The following is a 23882-nucleotide window of genomic DNA, read 5'->3' as shown; positions in this document are numbered from 1 at the left end:
CTGTGATAATATCAAGCAGTTCACAGAAGAGACACATTACAGTTAGTGATAAAAAACTGTTAATATCATATTGATAACCAAAGAGACAAGTTGAAACACTGTCTTCCTTTTAGACATCCTAGGAAAGTTAGTGTTAAAAGTTGTTCAAGCCCTGGCTGGTTGGCTCAGCGGTAGAGCGTCAGCCTGGCGTGTGGGGGACCCGGGTTCGATTCCCGGCCAGGGCACATAGGAGAAGTGCCCATTTGCTTCTCCACCCCCCCCCCCCTTCCTCTCTGTGTCTCTCTTCCCCTCCCGCAGCCAAGGCTCCATTGGAGCAAAGATGGCCCGGGCGCTGGGGATGGCTCCTTGGCCTCTGCCCCAGGCGCTAGAGTGGCTCTGGTCGGGGCAGAGCATCGCCCCTGGTGGGCGTGCCGGGTGGATCCCGGTCGGGCGCATGCGGGAGTCTGTCTGACTGTCTCTCCCCGTTTCCAGCTTCAGAAAAAAAAAAAAAAAAAAAAAATTGTTCAAGTCAGAGGAGCTTCGCAGTACAGACAGTTCTGCTAAAATTTGATATATGTATTTCTAAAAATCACCATACTTTGCAAATTTTGCAAAAAAAAAAATCCCTCAGAGTTTATGGAAAAAGAGGAATTCGAAGTACAACGCTCAAAAACTTCATCAGTGGCATTAAAAGAAAGATAGGAACCTAAATAAACCATGGCAGTATAAATGGTAAGTGGTTAAATATGTACCATATTTTTAGCTCCATAAGACGCACCAGACCATAAGACACACCTAAGGATTTAAGGAGGAAAATAAGAAAAATATTCTGAACCAAATGGTGTGTTAAACTATTTCATAAAAGACTGTATTTTTCGCTCCATAAGACGCACAGGCATTTCCCCCTCCATTTTGGGGAGAAGTGCGTCTTACGGAGTGAAAAATACGGTAATTACTTCTACAGCATTTAGACAAGTAAATTTTGTTCTTTGAAAAGCCTGAAGTTTGCTTAGGGAAGAAGGTGTAGGTGTGGCAGCTGATTATTGTGGTCAAGGGTTTTCTGAAATCAGAAGGAAAGCGGAAAGCCGGGTAGGGGTGGTCAAGTTGGACAGATGTGGGAAAGTGGAAGTCGAGCAAGGAGTCTGCTGCTCAACAAGGCTTTTCTCTAACCACTGAGCTTACAAAGTTTTTTACAAGATAGTTTTCTAGGGTCCTGTGTAACTCAAGATTCCAGTAGTCACAGAGAAGATTATCATCTGTAGAGGTTACTATTAAAATACCCCAGTTAAATTTTAGGATGATATATATGTTAAAAGTGCAAAAACCTCTTTAAAATGGAAGACTTCTTTACCTTCTTCATAAGCTAAAGGAGGATCCCAGTGCAGTTGAGTAGTGAATTTTAATTCATCTTATTTGTCTTTGACAGTCAACATGAACTTTATGTTTCTGTTGAAGTATGTAATTGTGTCCCAGTAAAACTCATGTAAGAATGGAGCAAAGATGAAACACGTAGTTTTACGTAACGCTAAAACTTGAGGGTCCGTGTGTATCAAAGCCTTCTATAATGGCCTCTTTCCTCTTGCAGCCTTCACTGGCCCTTCTCAGCTTCTCCCACCCCGAACTCCTTTTCACAATCCCATCTTTCCCCTGTCCCTCCTTTCTTCTTCTAGCAAGACAGGTGACTGGCTCCCTCTCACCAGTATTTGGTTGCCTTGCTTCACACTGAACCTCCTTATTTAAGTGCCCATGATTCCAGACCCTTCCCACTCCCTCCCTCAGCCCAGACAGCCTTCTAGGCATCTACAGGGCAGTTCATACACCTTACCTAGCACTGATGTGCCTCCTTTGTGCAAGTGCCCCAGTTACACCAGTTATTTGTCCCTACACACGGAAAAGGAAAGCCTGCGCGGTGCAGTCCCCTCCTTCACATTCTGCAGCCAGAGTTTGTTCACGCTTTCTCGCCTTTATTTTGGGGATATTCATGCCATTTAGAATAGTTATTACTCTCAGTGTTGGTATTTTTTTGCTACAGGCCAGTCAGGTACAGTGTAATTAACTTTTACTGTATTACTAATACTTTAAATTCTTTGACTTATTTTTTCTATTTTACAAAGAACAATATTACTGGCTAACGTTTATGTAAGCTATTTTATTTTTTGTGCCTATTATGTAATATTTTTTATTATCTTACATGTATTTCTCATTTAATTCTTATTCTCCTATGAGGTAGCTAGTCTTATCATCACCATTATGTAGATGGGGAGACTGAGGCACTGAGAAGTGAAATGATTTGCCCAGAAAGACACTCCAAGTGGCAGGTTAAATTTAATAAATGAACACATTATAGAATCTTAGAATTTATACTTAACCAGCCACCATTGTTTCCAGTACTTTACACTTTGTATACAATACATCATTTAATTTTTTACTGAAACAATGCCCGCTAATATACAGGTGGAGATATTTAGTAATATTAGCTTATCTCTTTTTAACTACTAACCTGTTCTTTCACCAGAAAAATTTTAGAAACACGTGGCTAAAGTCGAATACTGGGTTGTTGTTTTTTTAAGTCTACTCTTTAGGAAAAATTTAAGCATGTCTCAGTGACATTTAATTTATTCAGTAAATTATTTTTTGATAAGATTTTAATAATAAACACCAATTCTTTGTCTAGTTTAAATTATAAATCTAAGTAGTTTATACAACGTACATTACCAGTTATTACCTTTATTTTAAAAGTTGGTTCTCTGGGAATTGAACTTGATCACCATTTACTTTGTATCAGGCCCTTCTGGTCAGAGGCAGTTAACGCCAGTCTTTGATGTAGTAGTAGAGGAGGAATGTTTTCCCCTTGCCCCCCTCCTCCCTTTTCTCCCCATTACACCTGTGGTCAGAATTGCAAGACCTTTGCTGTTTTATTGGACTTGATGGAAAACCAACTTTTGGTCACAGATGATTAATATTCTAGTTTTTTCCACTAAGAACACACAGTTTTCTTCCTAAAATGCTAGAATAGGAAAGAACCTTGGAGATACAGTGCATACCTCATAATATACTAAGTGTCTAGGCTAACAATATTCACAGAGAAAAAAAAAGATAATACGGATTTAAGCAAAAAATGTGAAATAAGTAATTGCACATAGGAGTGGAGAAGCTTGGTGTAGATATGAGAGAGCAACTGAGTTATAAAGCTCTCTCTTCATTTTCCACAGTAGAAAATCCAAAGATAATGTGTAAAATTGAAAAAAAAAAATCAAGAAACCACCCTATAATCTTTATGTGTAGCAATGTGGAACAGTAACTTGCGGTTACCTCTATAAAATATGGTAAGAGTGGGGGGTTCTGATACAGGGAATTTTCTGTTTCCCAGTAAACTTGGTAGTACTATTTATGTAAATGTTTTCTTCTATAATTTTATTTAAATTTATTGTAGGGTATGTCATGTTAAAATATTTCCTGAACACAAAAATTAATAATTAAGATATTTGAAAATCAATTTTTGTATATACTATTTAGTTTGGACTTGTGGGGTGCTAAAGAAAAATTAATACTTTTTCTTCCACCTTCTAAGTTCTTTTGGCTGGTAGAATCAACTAACTAATAATCAAATTAACAGGTAGATTAACTGGAGAAAATCAAAGTTTTAATACATGTGCATGGAGAGTTCACATAGGCATGGAAATTTCCATGCAATTTCAAAGACAACACTGGACAAAGGAAGAGGGGGGTATTTGATCTCAGAAGTGAGAATGGATGACTACAGTTAGTAGAGAGAGAGGAACAGACATGGCAGGAGAAATCCTGCCAGGCGACTCTGACAGTGGGACATGAGGAATCTCAGCTGGCAGGCACACATCCCGAGGTCCTCCTGAAGCAGCTTTCTCTGTCTGAGTCTCTTGGGCTGGAAGAGGAGGGAGGGCCAAAGGTTCTCTTTAATTCTTTCTTCTTAATAAGTAACTTAATATCCCAAAAAGGCAGCTTCAGGGTGGCAAAACTTTAGTCCCTTTGGCCTTTAGGGGAATAATTAATAATGGCTGTATAATGTTTTATACAACATATAACAGGCTATTTTCTTTAAGTGTTCATAAATTGTATGGTAGGATTATCTCATCTACATTCAAGTTTCGATAAATGCCAGCACCAAAGATGCCTTCTAAATGTTTATCTGCAGCCCAGACCCCACTTCTAACCCATATATTCCAGCTCCTTCTTGTGATCTCTCTACTTTAATGTTTTAAAGGGGTATGAAGTACAGCATAGTGAATATAATAATATTGTAATAACTGGGTGGCATCAGATGGATTATGGACTTACTGGGGGGATGACTTCATAAGTTATATAATTGTCTCATCACTATGTTGTACATCTGAAACTAATATGTCAATTGTAATTGGGAAGAAATCAACCAAAAATAAATGAATGAATGTGCCCTAGACTCAGCATGTTTAAAACCAGACCTATAATGTACCCCTTAGTTTATACCCTTAGACCTTTTCTATTGTTCCCTAGTTTATACGCGGAACTGCCATTCAATTGAGCAAATCAGAAATCAACCTTGACACCAACTTTTTTTTTTTTTTTTGTATTTTTTCTGAAGTTGGAAACGGGGAGGCAGTCAGACAGACTTCCGCATGCGCCCGACTGGGATCCACCCGGCATGCCCACCAGGGGCCGATGCTCTGCCCATCTGGGGCGTTGCTCTGTTGCAACCAGAGCCATTCTAGCGCCTGAGGCAGAGGCCATGGAGCCATCCCCAGCGCCCGGGCCATCTTTGCTCCAATGGAGCCTTAGCTGCGGGAGGGAAAGAGAGAGACAGAGAGGAAGGTGACGGGGAGGGGTGGAGAAGCAAATGGGCACTTCTCCTGTGTGCCCTGGCCGGGAATCGAACCCGGGACTCCTGCACGCCAGGCCGACGCTCTACCACTGAGCCAACTGGCCCGGGCCACACACCTCCTTTTTCACTCCGATACCTACCTAATCCATCACCAATTCTATTAATTTTTACTTCCTAAATATCTCTTAAGTTTCTCCTACTCAGTCTTCATTGCTATCTTTGCAATTACAAACTGTTACCATTCCTGGTTAGACTATAGCAGTAGTTTCCTAACTGGTCTCACATAATCTTTTTTCGTTTTCTCCATACTATAGCCATTCTCCATTTATATATAACTTCTTGATCATGTCACCTTCTCTGTCTCTGAGTTCAACTCCTTCAGTGGCTTCCCCTTACTCTGAAGATAAAACCTCCAAGTTTTAATGGCCAGGAAGGCACTTCATGTTTTTGGGCACTACCTTTTTCTTGCTCTATTCTCTAGTTTTTCATAATGTACGATGCCCCCTTTTTATCTGTTTTTGAGTGATGCGAAAGAGATTTTAAAAAATGACTGATAGCAACAAGATAAACTGAGATTGCAGGCATCAGATCTGGTGTCAGGAGAGACAGAAAGTAAAATAGCAGGCAAGTTCAAATAGTTGCCTAAATTATGAACTCGTATCAATGTGCCTTCAGTCCAGGAGTTCTGTTACCTAGAGAGCAAGGGCATTATGAATGACTGAATTCTGTTTTCCTCCAGTGAGTATCGATGTTTTGTTGGTTGGTTGTTTGGTTTACTTGCTTACTTGCTTGTATGTTTTAGTTAGTTTTGCTGAACTCCAATTATCGACTGAAATCTCAGTTTTGTATTTTATCCTTAGCTTGACTTCTTGGAATCACTCACGTATATGTAGTTTGGGTATCAGAAATATGTATAGATAGAATACATAGAATTTGGGGCATCTGTTCTTTCTGTTAGTTACTCACTAGGTTTTGGGCTGTTGTGGTTATGTCGAAGTCTGTTCTTTGGTTCTTTAAGCGAGTAAGACTGCAGGTGTTCTGTCTTGGTTTTATCCAACCGAACCAGATGGGGTCTGCTGTCTGACTACAAGCCATTAAAAAATGGAAAGCCACCCCATGCTCTTCCCTCTTCTAAGTGCTGACTCCCTTCTCGTCCCCACCCCTAGTACCACCACAAGCTGTTTTCTATGCTTTGTCTGTTTATAGTTGTTCTTAGTGAGACAGTTGGTCCAGTAGGAACTGCTTAGCCATCACAGGAATTGGAACTCCCGGATGCATTTGTACATGTGAACAGCTTGCTCATCATCTTGATAGTCGTAATTAGAAAAGCAAGGTTTTCAGAGAATTTTAGAGAGTTCTGTATGTGTTTTAATAATGGGATTACTTGAAATTTATTTTCATGGTTTATCATCTTTTAAATAATAATGGAGGTCCTGAATTAGACTGAAAATTTGCTTCTCCCTCAATTTGTGTATACATTTCCAAATCTAGTCAAGGGAAAATGTTTTAAAACAAAGTAATATGAAAAAACCGTATGATAAAGCCTTCACCAAAATGTTGCATCTTTGACCTAGCTCCTGGGGAGACAGCAGTAAACCTCAAAGTCCTTGATCCTGTGAGCTACATTTGGGGATGGCAGGATAGATAATAAGTGTATGTCAGATACAGATAAATGCTGTGAAGGAAATGGGGTTATAAGAATGTGATGGGGTAGGCAAGTGTGGCATCATTGAGATAGATTGGTCCGGGAAGCGGTCTCTGAGGAAGTAACGTTTGGTCAGAGATCCTAATGAAATAAGAGGAGGAGCCACACAAGTAACCCAAGGGAACAATGTTCCAGGGGAGCAGCGAGTCCAGAGCCCCCAGGGAAGGGTGGGATTGGTTTCTTTGAGAAATCGCAGTTCAGAATTGTGGGAACAAGGAAGTATTAGGAGATGAAGTCCAACGGATGGTAGTTATCCAGGAGCCTTGTGTTGTAGGATTTTGAGCGGGGAGTAATTGCTGTCACTCTCTTTTCACAAAGATCACTCCGTTCAATAGAGTGCAGGTGCAGATGGAACAAAGAGTGAAGGCAGGAAGGGGAGACCATTAGGAGATCTTTGCTTTCAGTCTAGGTGAATTATGATGGTGGCTTGGACAAAAGCAGTAACGGGTAGATTCAGAAGATGTTTTTGCAGATACCTCTAACATGGCTGGATGGTGGGTTAGATGTGGAATGTTGGAGAAGGAGCACTACTGAATGAGTGATGGTACTGTCTACTGAGATGAGAAAGACTGGGAAAGGGGTGGTTCGGATAGTGGGAAATTAAGGGTTCAATTTTGGACATAATAAGAAATTTGGATATCCAGAAGATGTCAGATAGGCAGCAGACTGTGTTAGTCTAGGACTCAAGGGAGAGCTCTCGATTTGTAAAGCGTCTGTTTAAAGCAGTGTGTTTGCATGAGATTGCCTTGGAGAGAAATGTAGGTCTTGTTGAAAAGAAACCCCAGATCTGAACTCCTTAACCCACCAACACTTATATGTCCAGGAAGGGAAGAGAATCAGACACAACTAAGAAGGAGCTGCCAGTGGGTAGGAGGAAAATCAGAGGGTGTCGATCTCAGAAGCCAAGGGAAGGAATTGTTTAAAGAATGGAATGACTGCGGAACAGGCTGGTTAGACAAGTACTGAGGACTGAACTTTGGGTCTGACAACCTGGGGGTCTAGGACGCCTTTGATGAGTCTAGTTCCAGTGGCTGAAAAACAGAAAACCTGACTGCGGTAGGTTTAAGAGAGTGTGGAGGGAGGAAGGGGAGACAGCTACGTAAAAACCCTTTTCAGGAGAGTAGGCCCCAGAGAGGGAAGGGGCAGAGAACCGATAGCTTGAGTGAAGTAAAGGGTAGCTTTCTCAAGATAAGAAGTACCCCTTAATTGTATTTGAGTATCATTTACTAACTTTCAGTACTTTTCTCCTCTAAGTGTTGAAATTGTGTGTGTATATGTGTTTTACATAGAAGTAGATTTAGGAAATCTATAATGCAAATAACTTGGTTTGGCAGTGCTTTCATCTGATATGTAACCAAGCTGAAGTCACGTATAATTAAGTAAAATTTAATCAGATGATAATAAAAAGGCAAAAGGCTTTATTTACTATGCATGCTATCTCAGTGAGCTTTTATTCTGTTGAGGACTCAAGAGTTCTATTGTAACTAAATTTACTCAACAATATTTTAATACTACTGCTACGCTGAAAACTGTCTAAGAGTGCTAGATATACAATAATAGGGCAGTATTTTTAAGTTTATGTTAACAAGGTTAACAGAAATACTATAGATAAGAAATTTGTTTTTTAAGAGACTGTCTTTTAATGTGCTGTGTAGGTTTAATATACAGTACTTATATACTATTTATACATCAAAGAGGTTTCAAGAATCAACATAATTTACATTAGGAATATTAGGGATAAATTAGATAGTTCTCAACTTTGGCCACACATTAGAATCACTTGAGGAACTTTTAAAAATTTACTTTCCCTGGTTCCTCCTCAACCAATTCAATCAGAACCTCTGGGGTTGGAGCCAAGCATTAGTATTTTTTAATATTGATTTAACAGAAACACAGAATAAAGCCCCTGAGAATGAATTGATTACAATTTAAGGATTATGTTTATATAAAAATTAGGAAAAAATATCAAATATATTGGGTTGTAGCTCATTTCTAAACAATCGTGCAAAGTTATTTGCAGAACCAAAACAAACGTTTACTCTCTTCAGGCTGGCCTCTAGTCATTAAGAAAAAAATCAATATTAAGTTACTTTCCCCTTTTAAAAGAATGAGGGAAGACCACCTCGACAATAATTTCTTATTTAAATACTTTTTGGCACAGCCATTGTAAAGTGAAAAAATATGTAGGAATTTGACAATTTAAAGTTTGCCATCAAGAGTTATAAACCGAGAAGATAGTATAACTGTGAAAAGCATTATAGGACTAGATAATATTTTTATAGTTTATATAAAGTGTTAGATACTAGAGCACAATAAATACCCTTTTGTATTGAAATTTTAAATCCACAAAATATTCATTCTATAATCAGTTTCATTAAAATTGTTTTTCTCTCTTTCACAGAAAATGCTTGGACAGAAGAGATGAGTACTATTTCCACTAAGGCCTAGAATTGCCTACTATACAGATAGTCCTGATCAGGCAATATACGAATGGCCCAAGGAAGCCACCAAATTGATTTTCAGGTTTTACATGACCTGCGACAAAAATTCCCTGAAGTACCTGAAGTTGTTGTATCCAGGTGCATGTTACAGGTCAGTGTTCAATGATTTCTGAATTTATTAATATAAACCTGGTAAATTTTTAAACATTGGAAGAAAACTCTTATCTTCTTATTGGCATTAATGTGCTATGATGGAAAGAGATGAGCTTTGGTACCTGATAGTCGTGTGGTCTTTACTGAGTTGTTTAGTGTCTGCGCCCCATCTGCTACGTGGAACACACCTACCTTGTAGAGTAGGTGAGAGGATGAAACGGAACCCCAGCCGGAAGCATTGAGGCATGGTTATACTCACAGGAGCTTGCTTTACTTCCCCCCCATTTTGTCAGGAGAACTCCAGATCTTCATGTGAAAGTGAGAAAATCATATAGGGGTCAAGACTCTTGGGTTCTCATTCTAAATCCTTAGCATAGTTGGCAAGTACTGTGCCTTCTTTGTACTGTACTTGAGTTTTCTTATCTGTAGAAGTGAAGGAAGTTGACAAAGCCTCAGCAGTCCCAGTGCTAAAGAAAAAAGTTTGTTTCTACATTTTTAATTTAATCTGTTTTCTGTGAATTTCACTAAACAGCCAATACGTACATTTTTACATTTAAGAAAATGTATGTACAATTTTAGAAATTCATTAATTCTAAATACTTAGTTATAATTGTGCCTTCTCATTTGGTTAAACTGGAAATCTTTCTATCAAAAACTATTTTTCAGTTTTTTTTATTAAAGCATATATAAAAAGTATTTTGGATTTGGATATATCCAAATCCATATTATTCTTAACAAATTATTTTTAAAGTTTGAAATTGTATGAAAATTTTAAAGACTCAATATTTATACTTGATATTAAGTGACCACATTTTGTTCATACCCTGATATCTTTTATCAGTATATTTAATTGGTGTGTCCCTGCTTTTACTCCAACCTAGTTTTTGACTCTTGCATCTATCCTCCTCACTTCTGCCCAAGTGTCTTTCTAAATGCTGATTTTAGCAGTTGATCCTTACTGCTTAAACCTGGTTATTCTCCATACCTTCCGAAGCAAGCTCGTGTCTTAGCTCGGAGATGTCTGTGACTGAGCCCTGCCTTCCTCTGCAGCCAGTCACCTGCCCAGCCCTTCCCCTCGCGCCCTATGCTGTAGTCTTCCTCAGCTGATTGCAATTCTTTACACAGGCCAGGCTCTTTGTATATAATAAGTGCTGAAAATGTTTGTAGTTCATAATAATGGATTGCTAAAAGAGTAGATCTTAAGTGTTCTTACCACTGCTCCCCCCCAAAATGTTAACTCTCTGTAAAGTGGTAGATGTGTTAATTAACTTGATTGTGGTAATTTTACAATGTGTACTTATATGAAATCATTGCATTGTTGTATATCTAAAAATATATTTTACAATCTGAATATATAGTTTTTGTCAATCATACCTCAGTAAAGCTGGGAGGAAATAAAAATAAAATTTAAAAATCAGTAGCATATGTTTTGGTGATAAACAGACTTAAGTTCAAGTTTTGACAGTTACTAGCAGTATTAACTTCTCTGATCCTTGTTTTTCTTCGCTGTACAATGGGGATGAAAAATTCACAGAGAATTAAATATGATAATGCAGGTAAAGCAACTAGTAGTATAGCTGATTCATAACAAATGCTCAATGAATGTTAGTAGCCAGTACTAATAACGATAATAATAGAAGACCCATAATAAAGATTTGGCTAATGAATCAGTAGACCACATTTGTCAATACAGGGTGTGAAAGAAAAAATAAAAGGAGGGGGAGGTACTAAGAATCAAGTCCTAAGTTAAAGTATGGGGAGAAACACTGGTAGTGCAGGAAGGTGTCTCCCTGAGGACCCGAGTGCCTCTTCCTAACCTTGCAAAGAGAGATTTGTGATAAAAGAAGATTATGCTGAGAGTGTTGAGTGAGTCAAAGAAAAATACTATAGATGCTTTAGTAAAATTTTAAACTGAGGGAACTATCCAGAACACTTTCCCAATAATACAGGTACAGAGATTTTGAACTACCTTGACTGGAACTAAAACAAGAGCCTTATATAGAATTATTTAAAATATTTTGTTTTTATTTTTAATTTTCAATTACAGTTGACATTCTATTTAAAGTATTTCAAAAATAAAGAAGCTATTTACTCTTACAGTATATCTGCAGGATTGTATTAGGTTAAGAAAACAAAACACAGTATATATAGATGAGAACAGGGGAGTAAATACACACACATGTATATATCTGACCATGTTTGCATAAAGAAGTGCTGGGGGATTAGAAACAATGTTAGTAAAAGACGGTAACCAATAGTGGACAAGAGGGAACAGGTCATCAGGGATTGAGATAGGGGTGAGACTCTCAACTTAGGCCCTTCTAACTGTTTTTATCTGTGTAAATGCCCATTTTTAAAAAATTAAATTAAGCATGTTTTCAACTTTATCAAGAAATAGAAAATAGATGATTTTTAATTTCCTTTGGGCACTCAGTTGTACTACCTATGTTAATGTGGTTTTACAAGAACAAACCTTCCTATAACTTGAGTGCCGGTGCCTAGTGATTACTAAGAGGAGCTCTGTTTTACCTGCTGGTTACCTGTTAGGCAGAGCATATTCATTTCTATTGAGTTAACCGTCATTCTGGGCATCCAGGTAATGTCCTTTTTAGCTGATAAAACAAGAAATACAAGGAAGTGATGGGGAGGGCCCCTGGGAGTAAAACTAGGGTGTCAGTCCTCCCAAATTTGGAGAAATATTTTTAAACTATAAAGGTAAATTAAGCTACATCTAAGTGTCATATAGTTTTATTTGGTGACAGCCATTCTTTGGGAACTGCTCTCTCTCCAATTGCATAGGCATCTGTCCTTTCTCTAGAGCGATCCTCCTTATAATACACTGGTTTAGAACTTTTCCAGATGAGAAAAAAGCATAGTATACAAAAATAAGAAATTAGTAGTTAAAGGATCATTCCCTGCTGCCACTTCTGTTCTTAGGAGAACAGAAGATTCTTTCCTCTGGTCTAGTCTTTTTTTTTTTTCCCCCCCCCCACAGAGACAGAGTCAGAGAGAGGGATAGATAGGGCCAGACAGACAGGAACAGAGAGATGAGAAGCATCAATCATCAGTTTTTCATTGCGACACCTTAGTTGTTCATTGATTGTTTTTTCATATGTGTCTTGACCATGGGCCTTCAGCAGACCGAGTAACCCCTTGCTCAAGCCAGTGACCTTGGGACCAAGCTGGTGAGCTTTGCTCAAACCAGATGAGCCCATGCTCAAGCTGGCGACCTTGGGGTCTCGAACCTGGGTCCTCCACATCCTAGTCCAACACTCTATCCACTGTGCCACTGCCTGGTCAGGCCCTCTAGTCTATTCTTGACTTTATTTACTACTCAGATGCCTGTTTCTGGAACTACACATAATTTCCTTGTGCTGTAGATTCTTAAGATAACCATATTATCAGCAGGTATAATTTGTATCTTTAAAATGTGTTGATACTTGGTGATTAAACCTTTAGAATAGTGTGAGAATATAGCATAGTTGGCACCTGAATATTTTAATTGAATTTTTCACTATTCTCAATATTATTGATTTTTAAAGTTTAAATTTGCTATTTCTTTTCAAAGTAATACATTGTGATGTTCTTTCAGTATTTGTAAAATTTAGTATTTAAGTATTGTATCCTTAGGTGATGCCTTCTCAGAAGACCACCGCCGCCTATAGTCTTTATTCATATTTCTGTTAAAACACCTGCCATTCTGTATTATATTGTGTGCTCATTAATCTCCTCCACTAGGATTGTGAGATCCTCAGAGCAGTGATTGTATTCCTTTCTGGCTTGCCTGCTGGGTGTTCAGTAGATACTGATTGAAGGAATGAATGAATAAGAGTTTGAGAAGGATGTTCATAATGCATATATACTTTAATTACTATTTGTAATCTCCATATCTGTATAAGAAGCTTGGAGAAGAAAGAAAGAGGAACTGGAATTATGATTCAGGTTATTCTATAGTTTTGAAGAGAATGCAGATTTGTATATATACAAAAAAGCAATGATTCTCAACCATTTAAAAACTCACCCACCTATTTTGATACACTTAAAAGGAGTCCTCTACAATTTCCAAGTAATAGCAATAATAACAATAAATAAGGACTTATTTGGGAAATAGCTGATTTCAGATCTGGGGCAGGGCGTATACTAGGGGAGCTGGACATCTTGTCATATCAGAAGCAAGGAAGATATAAAAGACTACTGGATTCATGTCATATGCACACAGGAATCAACTTGACGTTATTCCCACTAGCCCAAACATGGGGTATAATGACCTTAATCAGCTGACACACAGCAAAACGTTGAAGATACAGGAGTTTATAATGATATAAAGAAATTTAATCTTACCACCTTTGGAGGTTGCTATAGTACCAATTCATTAGTCTAAAAACCGGTAAAGAGAAAGAATTCATTTATCCTACCTCTTCTGTGCAAAGAATAACCAATAGTAGAAGAGAGCAAGTTCTTTGAGAAAGAATTACAGTAAATATGTGAAGAAGGAGTCTTATAATTAGGGTCTCACCAATATCACCATTTTGCAAGTCCTGATTAAATAAAGTTTCTAAACAGCAATCACCGGTACCTGCTAAAAATCATTAGTTGGATCAAGCTAACACCATCAGAATCTACCAATCAGCTTCACAATCACAGAAAGGCAGGCAGACATTATTGTGCCTCCTTGTGTGATGCAATAAGAAATAGACTATAAAAGGTCTTGTCAAAAATTCATGCATGAACCTGCTCCCACCCACCTAGTTACAACTACTGGTTTACAGTGAAATGCAGAGGTATTGACTCCGTGGGGTATAGTCAGCCAGTCCCGGTGGGAAATTCTGCTAATAAATGAATGGTCAAGCTTTTTGACAAATGGTTAAGTTTGTCAACAAACGGCTAAAAAAATTAAAAAGATATAAGAACATATCAACCAAATAATTGGACCTTGCCTAGGTCCTGATTTAAACTAACTAAAAAGACCTTTATTAAACAATCAGAGAACTTTAACACTTTTTGGATATTAGGTAATATTAAGTATTGATTATTTTAAGGTGTGATAATTGCATTATGGTTGTGGTTGGGTTTTTTGTCCTTATTTTTTAAGAATACATATTGATGTATTTCCAGATAAAAACAAAATAACGTCTAAGATTTAAGAGGAGTTGGGGCATACACATTGGATGTAAAAACTTGCCATCTATAAGTATTGTTAAAGATGGTGATAAACTCCTTTTAGGTTCTTTTATGTTTTGCTGATTTAAAAAAAGTAATGTGAGTTATGGCATAGCTGGGACTAAAACATTAAATAATCAGAGATTATGAAGGATTGTAGAGATTTTTGAGAGCTCAAAAGATTAGGAAGATAACTATGAGTGCCAGCTTTTAAAAAGGAAGTTTGTGATTAGATTTGGTAGGGAATGTACATTTTAACTTGGGAATGTTGGCAAAGATGAGAAGATGGGGTCTCTGTGAGCTTTGGCTTAGAATAGAAAAGTTAAGAGGAATAGCAATAAAGTTAGCTTGAAGCAAATGCACCAGTTAGGTTTGGCTGAAGAAAAGATCTAAAACTACAGAAAGGAGTAGTCAGTTGCTAATGATTGTGATGAATTTTTAAATTGCATTTGAAAAACTAATTTGTATCAATTCAGAGTTAGGAGTAGGATAAAAGGATTTTTATTATAGCATGAGCGATATTGAACTGGTTTGGGATGGGGAAAAAAAATCAACTCTTACTAACCTTTTCTTTTACATTCTTCTTCAAACTGTGGACTGTCATTTCATAACAAGACTTCAAAATGCCTTTAGTTTAGTTTTCTCTAACAAGTTTTTATCTCATATGAAACCACCTGTAGACTTTTTTTTTTTTTTTTTTTTTTTTACAGAGACAGAGAGTCAGAGAGAGGGATAGACAGGGACAGACAGACAGGAATGGAGAGAGATGAGAAGCATCAATCATCTGTTTTTTGTTGCAACACTTTAGTTGTTCATTGATTGCTTTCTCATATGTGCCTTAACTGCGGGCCTTCAGCAGACCGAGTAACCCCTTGCTCGAGCCAGCGACCTTGGGTCCAAGCTGGTGAGCTTTTGCTCAAACCAGATGAGCCTGCACTCAAGCCGGCGACCTTGGGGTCTCGAACCTGGGTCCTCGGCATCCCAGTCTGACACTCTATTCACTGCGCCACCACCTGGTCAGGCTGTAGACATCTTAACATTTTTCATCTTTTTTATATCTCAAACTGCCCCCTTTCTGGCAGACTCCTAAAGTTTTTTTTGAATTATCTTTCTCTCTTGTAGCCAAATTGGGTTGACTATTTGTCATCTTTCATAATTTGTTTCCACTATCAAATAGTCATTAATGTCATATCGTCCAACTAGTCTTATCAGAGTTTTCCCTTTTCCTGTTTTTGTTGTTGTTGTTTTTGGTGGGCTTTTTTGTGACAGAGACAGAGAGAAGGACAGACAGACAGGAAGGGAGAGAGATGAGAAGCGTCAAGTTTTTGCTGCAGCACCTTGGTTGTTCATTGATTGCTTTCTCACATGTGTCTTGACTGGGTGGCTCTAGCAGAGTGGGTGACCGCTTGCTCAAGCCAGTGACCTTGGGCTTCAAGCCAGCGACCTCTGTGGGCTTAAGCCAGCAACCATGGGGTCAAGTCTATGATCCCACGCTCAAGCCAGATGAGCCTGCGCTCAAGCTGGTGACATTGAGGTTTCAAACCTGAGTCCCTGCATCCCAGTGTAGTGCTCTATCCACTGCGCCACCGCCTGGTCAGGCCCTTTTCTTGCTCATTTTAAGTATCCGTAGACTTGTCTTCCCTAAATACCCTTTGTGTCTCCTCTTCTCCATTCACTTAATGTTTAGTAGCTCTCCCCATTGCCTATATTAAAGTCCAAACCCCAGTGTGAATCATTTTCAAAGTCCAATTATTTAATCCCATTTGGCTTTTCTAACAACTTAATCTGCAAAATATTCAATATAAACTTTTAACTCCAGCCAGATCTGTTACAGTGTAGAGTAGATTTTTATATGGTGCTGTCTAAAGGCAGATACGAACTCAGTTATTCTAGAGGCTACATTGAGCTTACATTTTATTTATACATGTGTTTGGGGGTTTGTTTTTTACACAAGTTAAGAACATGTAAGGAATTGTGATGACTATGGTTTTTAGAATTTTTTAAATTTAAGTACTACAAATAATTAATTTTTTAAAAATCTTAAAACATTTTATAGTATTATAATGTATAAAATATTTAATCATACAGTATTATATGCTTAAGGTGAATATCTAGCACTCAAACTGCATTTTTAATTACATTGTGATTTTATTATATTTGCATGAATTCATTTTACTATAAAATAACTTCTGAAACAGCAGTAACTAGGTTCACTTAACTTTTGCTAGTTAGAGAACTTTTCTGTTATGTTATTACTAATAAGGATTTTTAATTAAACTATTTGCATAATAAACAGTTCTCAATTAAACTGTTTCAAATATATGTTATTTTATTAACTAGTCATTTGTTAATTACATAATATTTTAGTAGTGATGAGTCTCAGCATTAGCTTCTGATTCTTAACATCGAGCTGTTTTACTTTTGTTTTATAGAATAATAATAACCTGGATGCCTGCTGTGCAGTTCTCTCTCAGGAGAGTACAAGGTATCTTTATGGTGAAGGAGACTTGAATTTTTCGGATGACTCTGGAATTTCTGGTCTACGCAATCACATGACTTCTCTCAACTTGGACTTGCAGTCACAGAATGTTTACCACCATGGAAGAGAAGGCAGTAGGATGAATGGAAGTAGGACCCTAACGCACAGCATTAGTGATGGACAGCTTCAAGGTGGTCAGTCCAATAATGAGCTCTATCAGCAGGAGCCACAGACAGCACCGGCTCAAGTTCCTCAAGGCTTTAATGTGTTTGGAATATCCAGTACATCTGGTGCTTCAAATTCAGCACCACATCTTGGATTTCACTTAGGCAGCAAAGGAACATCTAATTCTCAGCAAACTCCCAGATTTAATCCCATTATGGTAACTTTAGCCCCAAATATCCAGACTGGTCGTAATACTCCTACATCTTTGCACATACATGGTGTACCTCCACCTGTACTGAACAGTCCACAGGGAAATTCTATCTATATTAGGCCTTACATTACAACTCCTAGTGGTACAGCTCGACAGACACAACAGCATTCTGGCTGGGTATCTCAGTTTAATCCCATGAACTCTCAACAAGTGTATCAACCTTCACAACATGGTCCCTGGACTACTTATCCCGCATCTAATCCTCTGTCACATACCTCAGCCCAGCAGCCAAACCAGCAAGGCCACCAGACCTCTCATGTCTACATGCCCATCAGTTCGCCTACCACCCCACAGCCACCAACAGTTCATTCATCTGGTAGCTCTCAGTCTTCTGCCCACAGCCAATATAACATTCAGAACATTTCAACAGGACCTCGAAAAAACCAGATTGAAATCAAACTTGAACCTCCACAAAGAAACAATTCTTCAAAATTGCGTTCTTCTGGACCTCGAGCCTCCAGCAGTTCCTCTTGTGTCAACAGCCAGACTTTAAATAGAAATCAGCCCACTGTTTACATAGCTGCCAGTCCCCCAAATACTGATGAGGTAATGTCCCGTAGTCAACCCAAGGTCTATATTTCAGCTAACGCTACCACAGGAGATGAGCAGGGCATGCGCAATCAGCCCACCCTCTTCATATCCACAAACTCGGGAGCGTCTGCCACCTCCAGGAACATGTCTGGGCAAGTGAGCATGGGTCCTGCCTTTATTCATCACCACCCTCCCAAAAGTCGAGCAATAGGCAATAACTCGGCCACTTCTCCGCGGGTGGTGGTCACTCAGCCCAATACAAAATATACTTTCAAAATCACAGTTTCTCCCAATAAACCCCCTGCAGTTTCACCAGGGGTTGTTTCCCCTACCTTTGAACTTACAAACCTTCTAAATCATCCTGACCATTATGTAGAAACAGAGAATATTCAACACCTCACGGACCCTGCTTTAGCACACGTGGATAGAATGAGTGAAGCGCGGAAGTTGAGTATGGGATCTGATGATGCTGCCTACACACAAGGTAATGATGATGCTGACGGGAGGGGCATTTTCCGTGCTGGGGCACGGCCTGTGTTGGATTCACTGCGGAAATGGGTATCAGCATTCTTAGTTCATCTTTTAAAAATGAACTAAATCATACTATTCTAAGACCCTTTGCAAGTATTCACATAACTTTTAAATTTCAGTTTTATGGTATGTATAACTTGAAGTTTGAATGACAGAGGTATCAAATGTTCAGAATAATCAACTCTGATTTGTTGTTTTCTTAATGTTTATAACATGTTCTTTTCAGTTATTTTCTTATCAGTGGTGATGCTTACTTTCCCTTTAAAATTTCTGCAAATTAAAATTCATAAAAACACATTTTAGTAAGAGTTAGTGGAATAATATAGTAAATATGCCTTCTTTGACTAGTAGGATCCCCTTCATTTCTCTAATACCGTGATGGCGAACCTTTTTATAAAAACCGCCCACTTTTGCAGTGCTGGTCAACCTGGTCCCTCCTGCCCACTAGTGGGCGTTCTAGCTTTCATGGTGAGCTAATCGTGGCGCCTTTTGGTTGCTCCGCTACCTTCCACCATGAAAGCTGGAACGCCCACTAGTGGGCAGGAGGGACCAGGTTGACCAGCACGGTCCTAGAATAATATAAAGAAAAATTTGAATCCTGTTCCTAGTATTTGTCTCCATCAGCCTCTCTTAAAAGATAAGTTCGTTCAGCCTTTCTCTTACTTAGAATTGTTAATAAGAACATTAGTTTTAAATCTGTGTAACTGGAGATTTTTCTGCAATAGACTAGTTGACATTGGCATAGTACTAAATTATATCTATTAATTCAAGTAGAGATCATTTCTATTATGTCATATTTTTTTTAAATTATTTTTATTTATTTTATTTTTTTACCAAGACAGAGAGAGAGTCAGAGTGGGGGATAGACAGGGACAGACAGACAGGAACGGAGAGATGAGAAGCATCAATCATTAGTTTTTCGCTGCGCATTGCGACACCTTAGTTGTTCATTGATTGCTTTCTCATAGGTGCCTTGACCGTGGGCCTTCAGCAGACCAAGTAACCCCTTGCTCGAGCCAGCGACCTTGGGTCCAAGCTGGCGAGCTTTTTGCTCAAGCCAGATGAGCCCGTGCTCAAACTGGCAACCTCGGGGTCTCGAACCTGGGTCCTCCGCATCCCAGTCTGACGCTCTATCCACTGCGCCACCGCCTGGTTAGGCTATTATGTCATATTTTATCTGACCCCTTAAGTTGCTCTCCAGTAGAAAACTTAAATTTATTCAGATAAGAAAGTGGAGGATGTGTTTGTTCTCTTGCATAAGGATGCAAGTTTGCAGATTAGCTGTGAGGCCTCTACAGTAACAATATATCTTAGTCACCTTGTATCCCCAATGACTTGTTCACCTATATCACTACCCCCGAGTAACATGCAGTCTCCTACTCCTGCTAGTTCCACTTGTTCTTTTTTAATATTTCTAAAAACAGTAATTTTACTGCTGAGTTTCTTAGAGGAGCCTGAGCTTATTTTGTCTTAAAACAATTCCATTCTTGTGAGTCTTACCCAAGCTGAACTATGGTGCTTTCAGATTCCATAATCACCTATGGAATTTTCAAAACACTGAGCCCAAATTTGCTCAGTTAGAATCTGTGAGTGGAGAAGCATGTGCTTATATACCTGTGTGTTTTCAAGATCCATGGACGATGCTGATTGCACTAGAAGCTACGATAAAACATTTCCCTCATGTATCTGTGACTAAACTAGAACCATGTTTGTTTAGTGCAAGCAGCATGTGAATTTAAATATACCATTATTTGTTCCACTGATATTTAATTTCTATCCTTCTCCCTTATTCTCCTACTCTCCATCCATTAAAATAGCAGATTTCTTGTGTTTGGATAACTGCCAATTCTTAAAAGAATAAAAATTTTGAAGATAACTTGATAAGAGAAATTTTATATTGAACTAGATATAAGATATTCATATCTAACTAGCTATTCCCAATTTTTCTCACATTCTTTCTTGAATCTAGTCAGGATTTTTTCCACTAGTCAACCAAAACTGCTCTTGTCAAGGCCAGCAGTGACGGCACTGTCACTACCCCAGTGGCAGTCCTTCAGGCCTCATCTTCCTTGATCTTGATATCAGCAGCACTTGCCACAGTTGGGCACTCTCTTCTTTGAAACAGTTTGTTCGTTTGACTTCCAGGATTCTACACTAGGATTTCCACTCTCCTTTTATTCTTTGCTTGTCTTCCCGCATCTTTCTGACCTCTCTCATGTTGTTCTTTAAAAAGTAAGGTCAGAGTCTCACAGCTCAATCTTTGGCCCTCTCTTTCTGTCTGTAGTATTTTCTAGACGATCCCATTCAATCTCATGACCTTAAATGCTGCCTACGCTTCATAAGAACATTTCAGTTAACACTGGGCCACATAATATGGTTCCATAAATTTAGAATGGATTATAAGCAAAAAAATTTGTTTGATTTGTTGAAAGAAAAGGCTGGACCTAAGGTGTTGAATTTACTGCTAGCTCTGGGTGGTTTAAATAAATTCAGTTATCAGCATGTTATCCACTTGTGCCCCACTGTGGCTGGGGTCCAGAGTGGGTGAGGGAGAGGGTTGGAAGTAGGGGACCACAGGGGCTGCTCATGCCTACCCCTGCTGATACATGCACACACGCATGCGCACATGCACACAGTCGCCATCCTGAACACTTACTCCCCATTGCTCTTTATCTCTTTTCTTCCCAGCCCCAGTTCTCTCGCTCTTCCCCCTCTTTGTTTTAGTATTTCTAGTTTCTTTGTTTTATTATTTCTAGCTTTATCTCTCTGGGCCTCTTTCTCTTGCCTTCTCTTCCTTGTTCTCTTCTGCCTCCCTCCCTTCTGGTGTCTACTCTCCCACAGATATGCCTCCCTTCATAGCCCTCATCCCCCCCCCTGTCCCCATAGCACAGCACACATTTTATCTCATACCTATTTTCACTGAATATTTCTATATTAATATCTTTAGATACACAGATACTTATTGTGTTACAGCTGCTGTAGTACTCACTTTAGTAATATGCTGTATAGGTTTGTGGCCTAGGAGCAATAGGTTATGCCACATAGCCTAGGAATACAGTAGGCTACGCCATCTCCATTTGTGTAAGTGCACTCTGTGGTGTCCACGTGACAATGAAATCACCTAACAGCACATTTCTCAGAACAGATCCCTGTCAAGTGACTTGTGACAGTATTATTATGTGCTAATGACTCCCAAATTTATAACTCGAACCTGGACTTAGTCCATGAATTTCAAGCAAGTTTATTTAAATATTTGTTTGACATCTCCATCTGAATGTTTTCTAGGCATCTCAAGTTTATTAAGTCTAGAACAGCTTCTCACATGTCCCCCAACTTTCTCTTCCTATGATCATTCCTCTCATCAGTTAATGGCAACTTAATTTTTATTTAATGATTAAGCCAGAAACTTCAAAAAGCCCTTGACATCTTTCTTCCACATTTCACATCTAATTTGACAATAGATTCTATAAATTCTAACTTTCAAAGTATATCAAGAATTCTAGCCCTGGCCAAATGGCTCAGTGGATAGAGCATCAGCCCAGCATATGGACATCCTGGGTTAGATTCCTGGTCAGGGCACACAGGAGAAGTGACCATCTGCTTCTCCTCCCTCTCCCCCTTCTCTCCCTCTTTCCCTCTCGCAGCCAGTGGCTTGATTGATTGGAGCATAGCCCCAGGCACTGAGGATAGCTCTGTTGGAGCATATCAGCCTCAGGTGCTAAAAATAGTTTGGTACTGGAGTATTAGCCCTAGATGGCATTGCCGGGTAGATTCCAGTCAGGGTGCATGTGAGATTCTGCCTATCTCCCCTTCTCTCACTTTAAAAAAAAAGTCCTATCGTTTCTTACCACTCCCATTGTCACCACTTTGGTCCTAGCTACCGTCATCCCTCAAGTGAATTATTGCAGTTGCTACCAGTTTTCACCCTTGCCTCCCAGGTCTTCCTTCAGCCCAGTAGATATGGTGAAAAATCATAAGTCAGATCATATCACTCCTCTGCACATGACTATTTCAATTCAGAGTAAAAACTACAAAGCCTTACATGATCAACCATCCCTCTCCCATTCTCTGTTCCAGCCCTACTAGACTTCTTGCTATTCCTTAAACAGAAGAGGCATACCTTAGGCTTAGAGCCCATGTCCTTGCTGTGCCCTATGTTTAAAATTCTCACAGAATCCACAGGTAACTCCCTTCAGGTCTTTATTCAAAAGTCACCTTTTCAGTGACATGGGCCCTGGGCTCCCTGTCTAAATCCACACCCCAGCATTTCCTATCTTTCTATCTTTGCTCAAGAGGAAAAATGAATAATCTTATTTATTTTTTTTTTTTTGTATTTTTTTCTGAAGCTGGAAACGGGGAGAGACAGTCAGACAGACTCCTGCACGCGCCCGACCGGGATCCACCCGGCACGCCCACCAGGGGGCGATGCTCTGCCCCTCCGGGGCATCGCTCTGTCGCGACCAGAGCCACTCTAGCGCGACCAGAGCCACTCTAGCGCCTGGGGCAGAGGCCAAGGAGCCATCCCCAGCGCCCGGGCCATCCCTGCTCCAATGGAGCCTTGCTGCGGGAGGGGAAGAGAGAGACAGAGAGGAAGAAGAGGGGGAGGGGTGGAGAAGCAGATGGGCGCCTCTCCCGTGTGCCCTGGCCGGGAATCGAACCCGCATCCCCCGCACGCCAGGCCGATGCTCTACCGCTGAGCAAACCGGCCAGGGCCGAATAATCTTAATTTTAAGATATATAATAATACCTGATGGAAGCTTATGTGTGCAAGGCACAGTTCTGAATGCCCATCTCAAAAGCAGCTATAAAGTAGGCACTAGTATTATTCCTATTTTCAGATTAAAATACTTAGGACCAGGTAGTTTCAGTACCTTACCAAAGGGTGAATTGCATAGTCAAGATTCCAACCTAGGAATTGACAGCAGAGCCCACACTCTTAACCTAATGGCTTTTGAGATTTTCAAAATAAATCCTCTTGGAAGGTACACCATTTTGGGGGCCACATGTGCCTCAATACGAGAAACATGGAGCTAAATGTGACTCAATAAAAAAAATACTTGACCTTAGTCAAAAGGCAGAGAAGCGATCTCAGTAAAAAAATAAAAACAGGCTGCTGTAGAGAAGGAAGTCACAATATATAGATATAATTAAAAATAAAACGATCAAGTAATACCCTTGATAGGTATAGGGAACACCTTCTAAATGCATCTGAAGATGAAAAAAAATTGCTGATGAGGGAAGGCTGTGCTTTCAGAGCTCCAAGCCTACCCAAGAAAGCAGGGTCCCCAGACTCTGCCACTTACTACTTCGCTTTGCTGAACCCTTCAGATAACTGTGACAACCATGCTTACGTTTTCAAACATTTTAAAACATACTACATACACACGGAGTTTCCTAGCATTCACATGGCTCTGCACCTCTGCACTGCTGATGTATGTGCACGCTGTGCTGGGTGGCTGCTGTTGGGCTTTCCGTCTCATTTCCTGTTTACACTGGGCCTGACCCAGATTTATGTGTCATCCAGTGATCTAGTGTTCCTTTGACTTTGTTCGAGTGAAATCAGAGGATTGTTCGTTCCTGAAAAATGCGTTTGTGTGATGTTAACTCACTCGTGTGATGCTTTACAGTTTACA

At 39.4% G+C, this 23882-nt stretch overlaps 1 protein-coding gene across 5 annotated transcripts in view; it reads left to right on the top strand.

Annotated features, from left to right (window-relative positions):
• Positions 1 to 23882, top strand: part of TAB2 (TGF-beta activated kinase 1 (MAP3K7) binding protein 2) — a 72636-nt gene that overhangs the window by 32713 nt on the left and 16041 nt on the right. For all 5 annotated transcript variants that reach the window (XM_066373032.1, XM_066373033.1, XM_066373028.1 and 2 more), the window contains 2 exons: positions 8920 to 9110; positions 16705 to 18202. In XM_066373032.1, coding sequence (XP_066229129.1) covers positions 9009 to 9110; positions 16705 to 18202 — 1600 coding nt within the window. In that variant the 5' untranslated portion in view covers positions 8920 to 9008. The remainder of the gene's footprint in view (positions 1 to 8919; positions 9111 to 16704; positions 18203 to 23882) is intronic.

Source organism: Saccopteryx leptura, chromosome 3, assembly GCF_036850995.1.
Source record: "Saccopteryx leptura isolate mSacLep1 chromosome 3, mSacLep1_pri_phased_curated, whole genome shotgun sequence".
NCBI classification, from domain to species: domain Eukaryota; kingdom Metazoa; phylum Chordata; class Mammalia; order Chiroptera; family Emballonuridae; genus Saccopteryx; species Saccopteryx leptura.
This window is presented reverse-complemented; position numbering and strand designations above follow the sequence as displayed.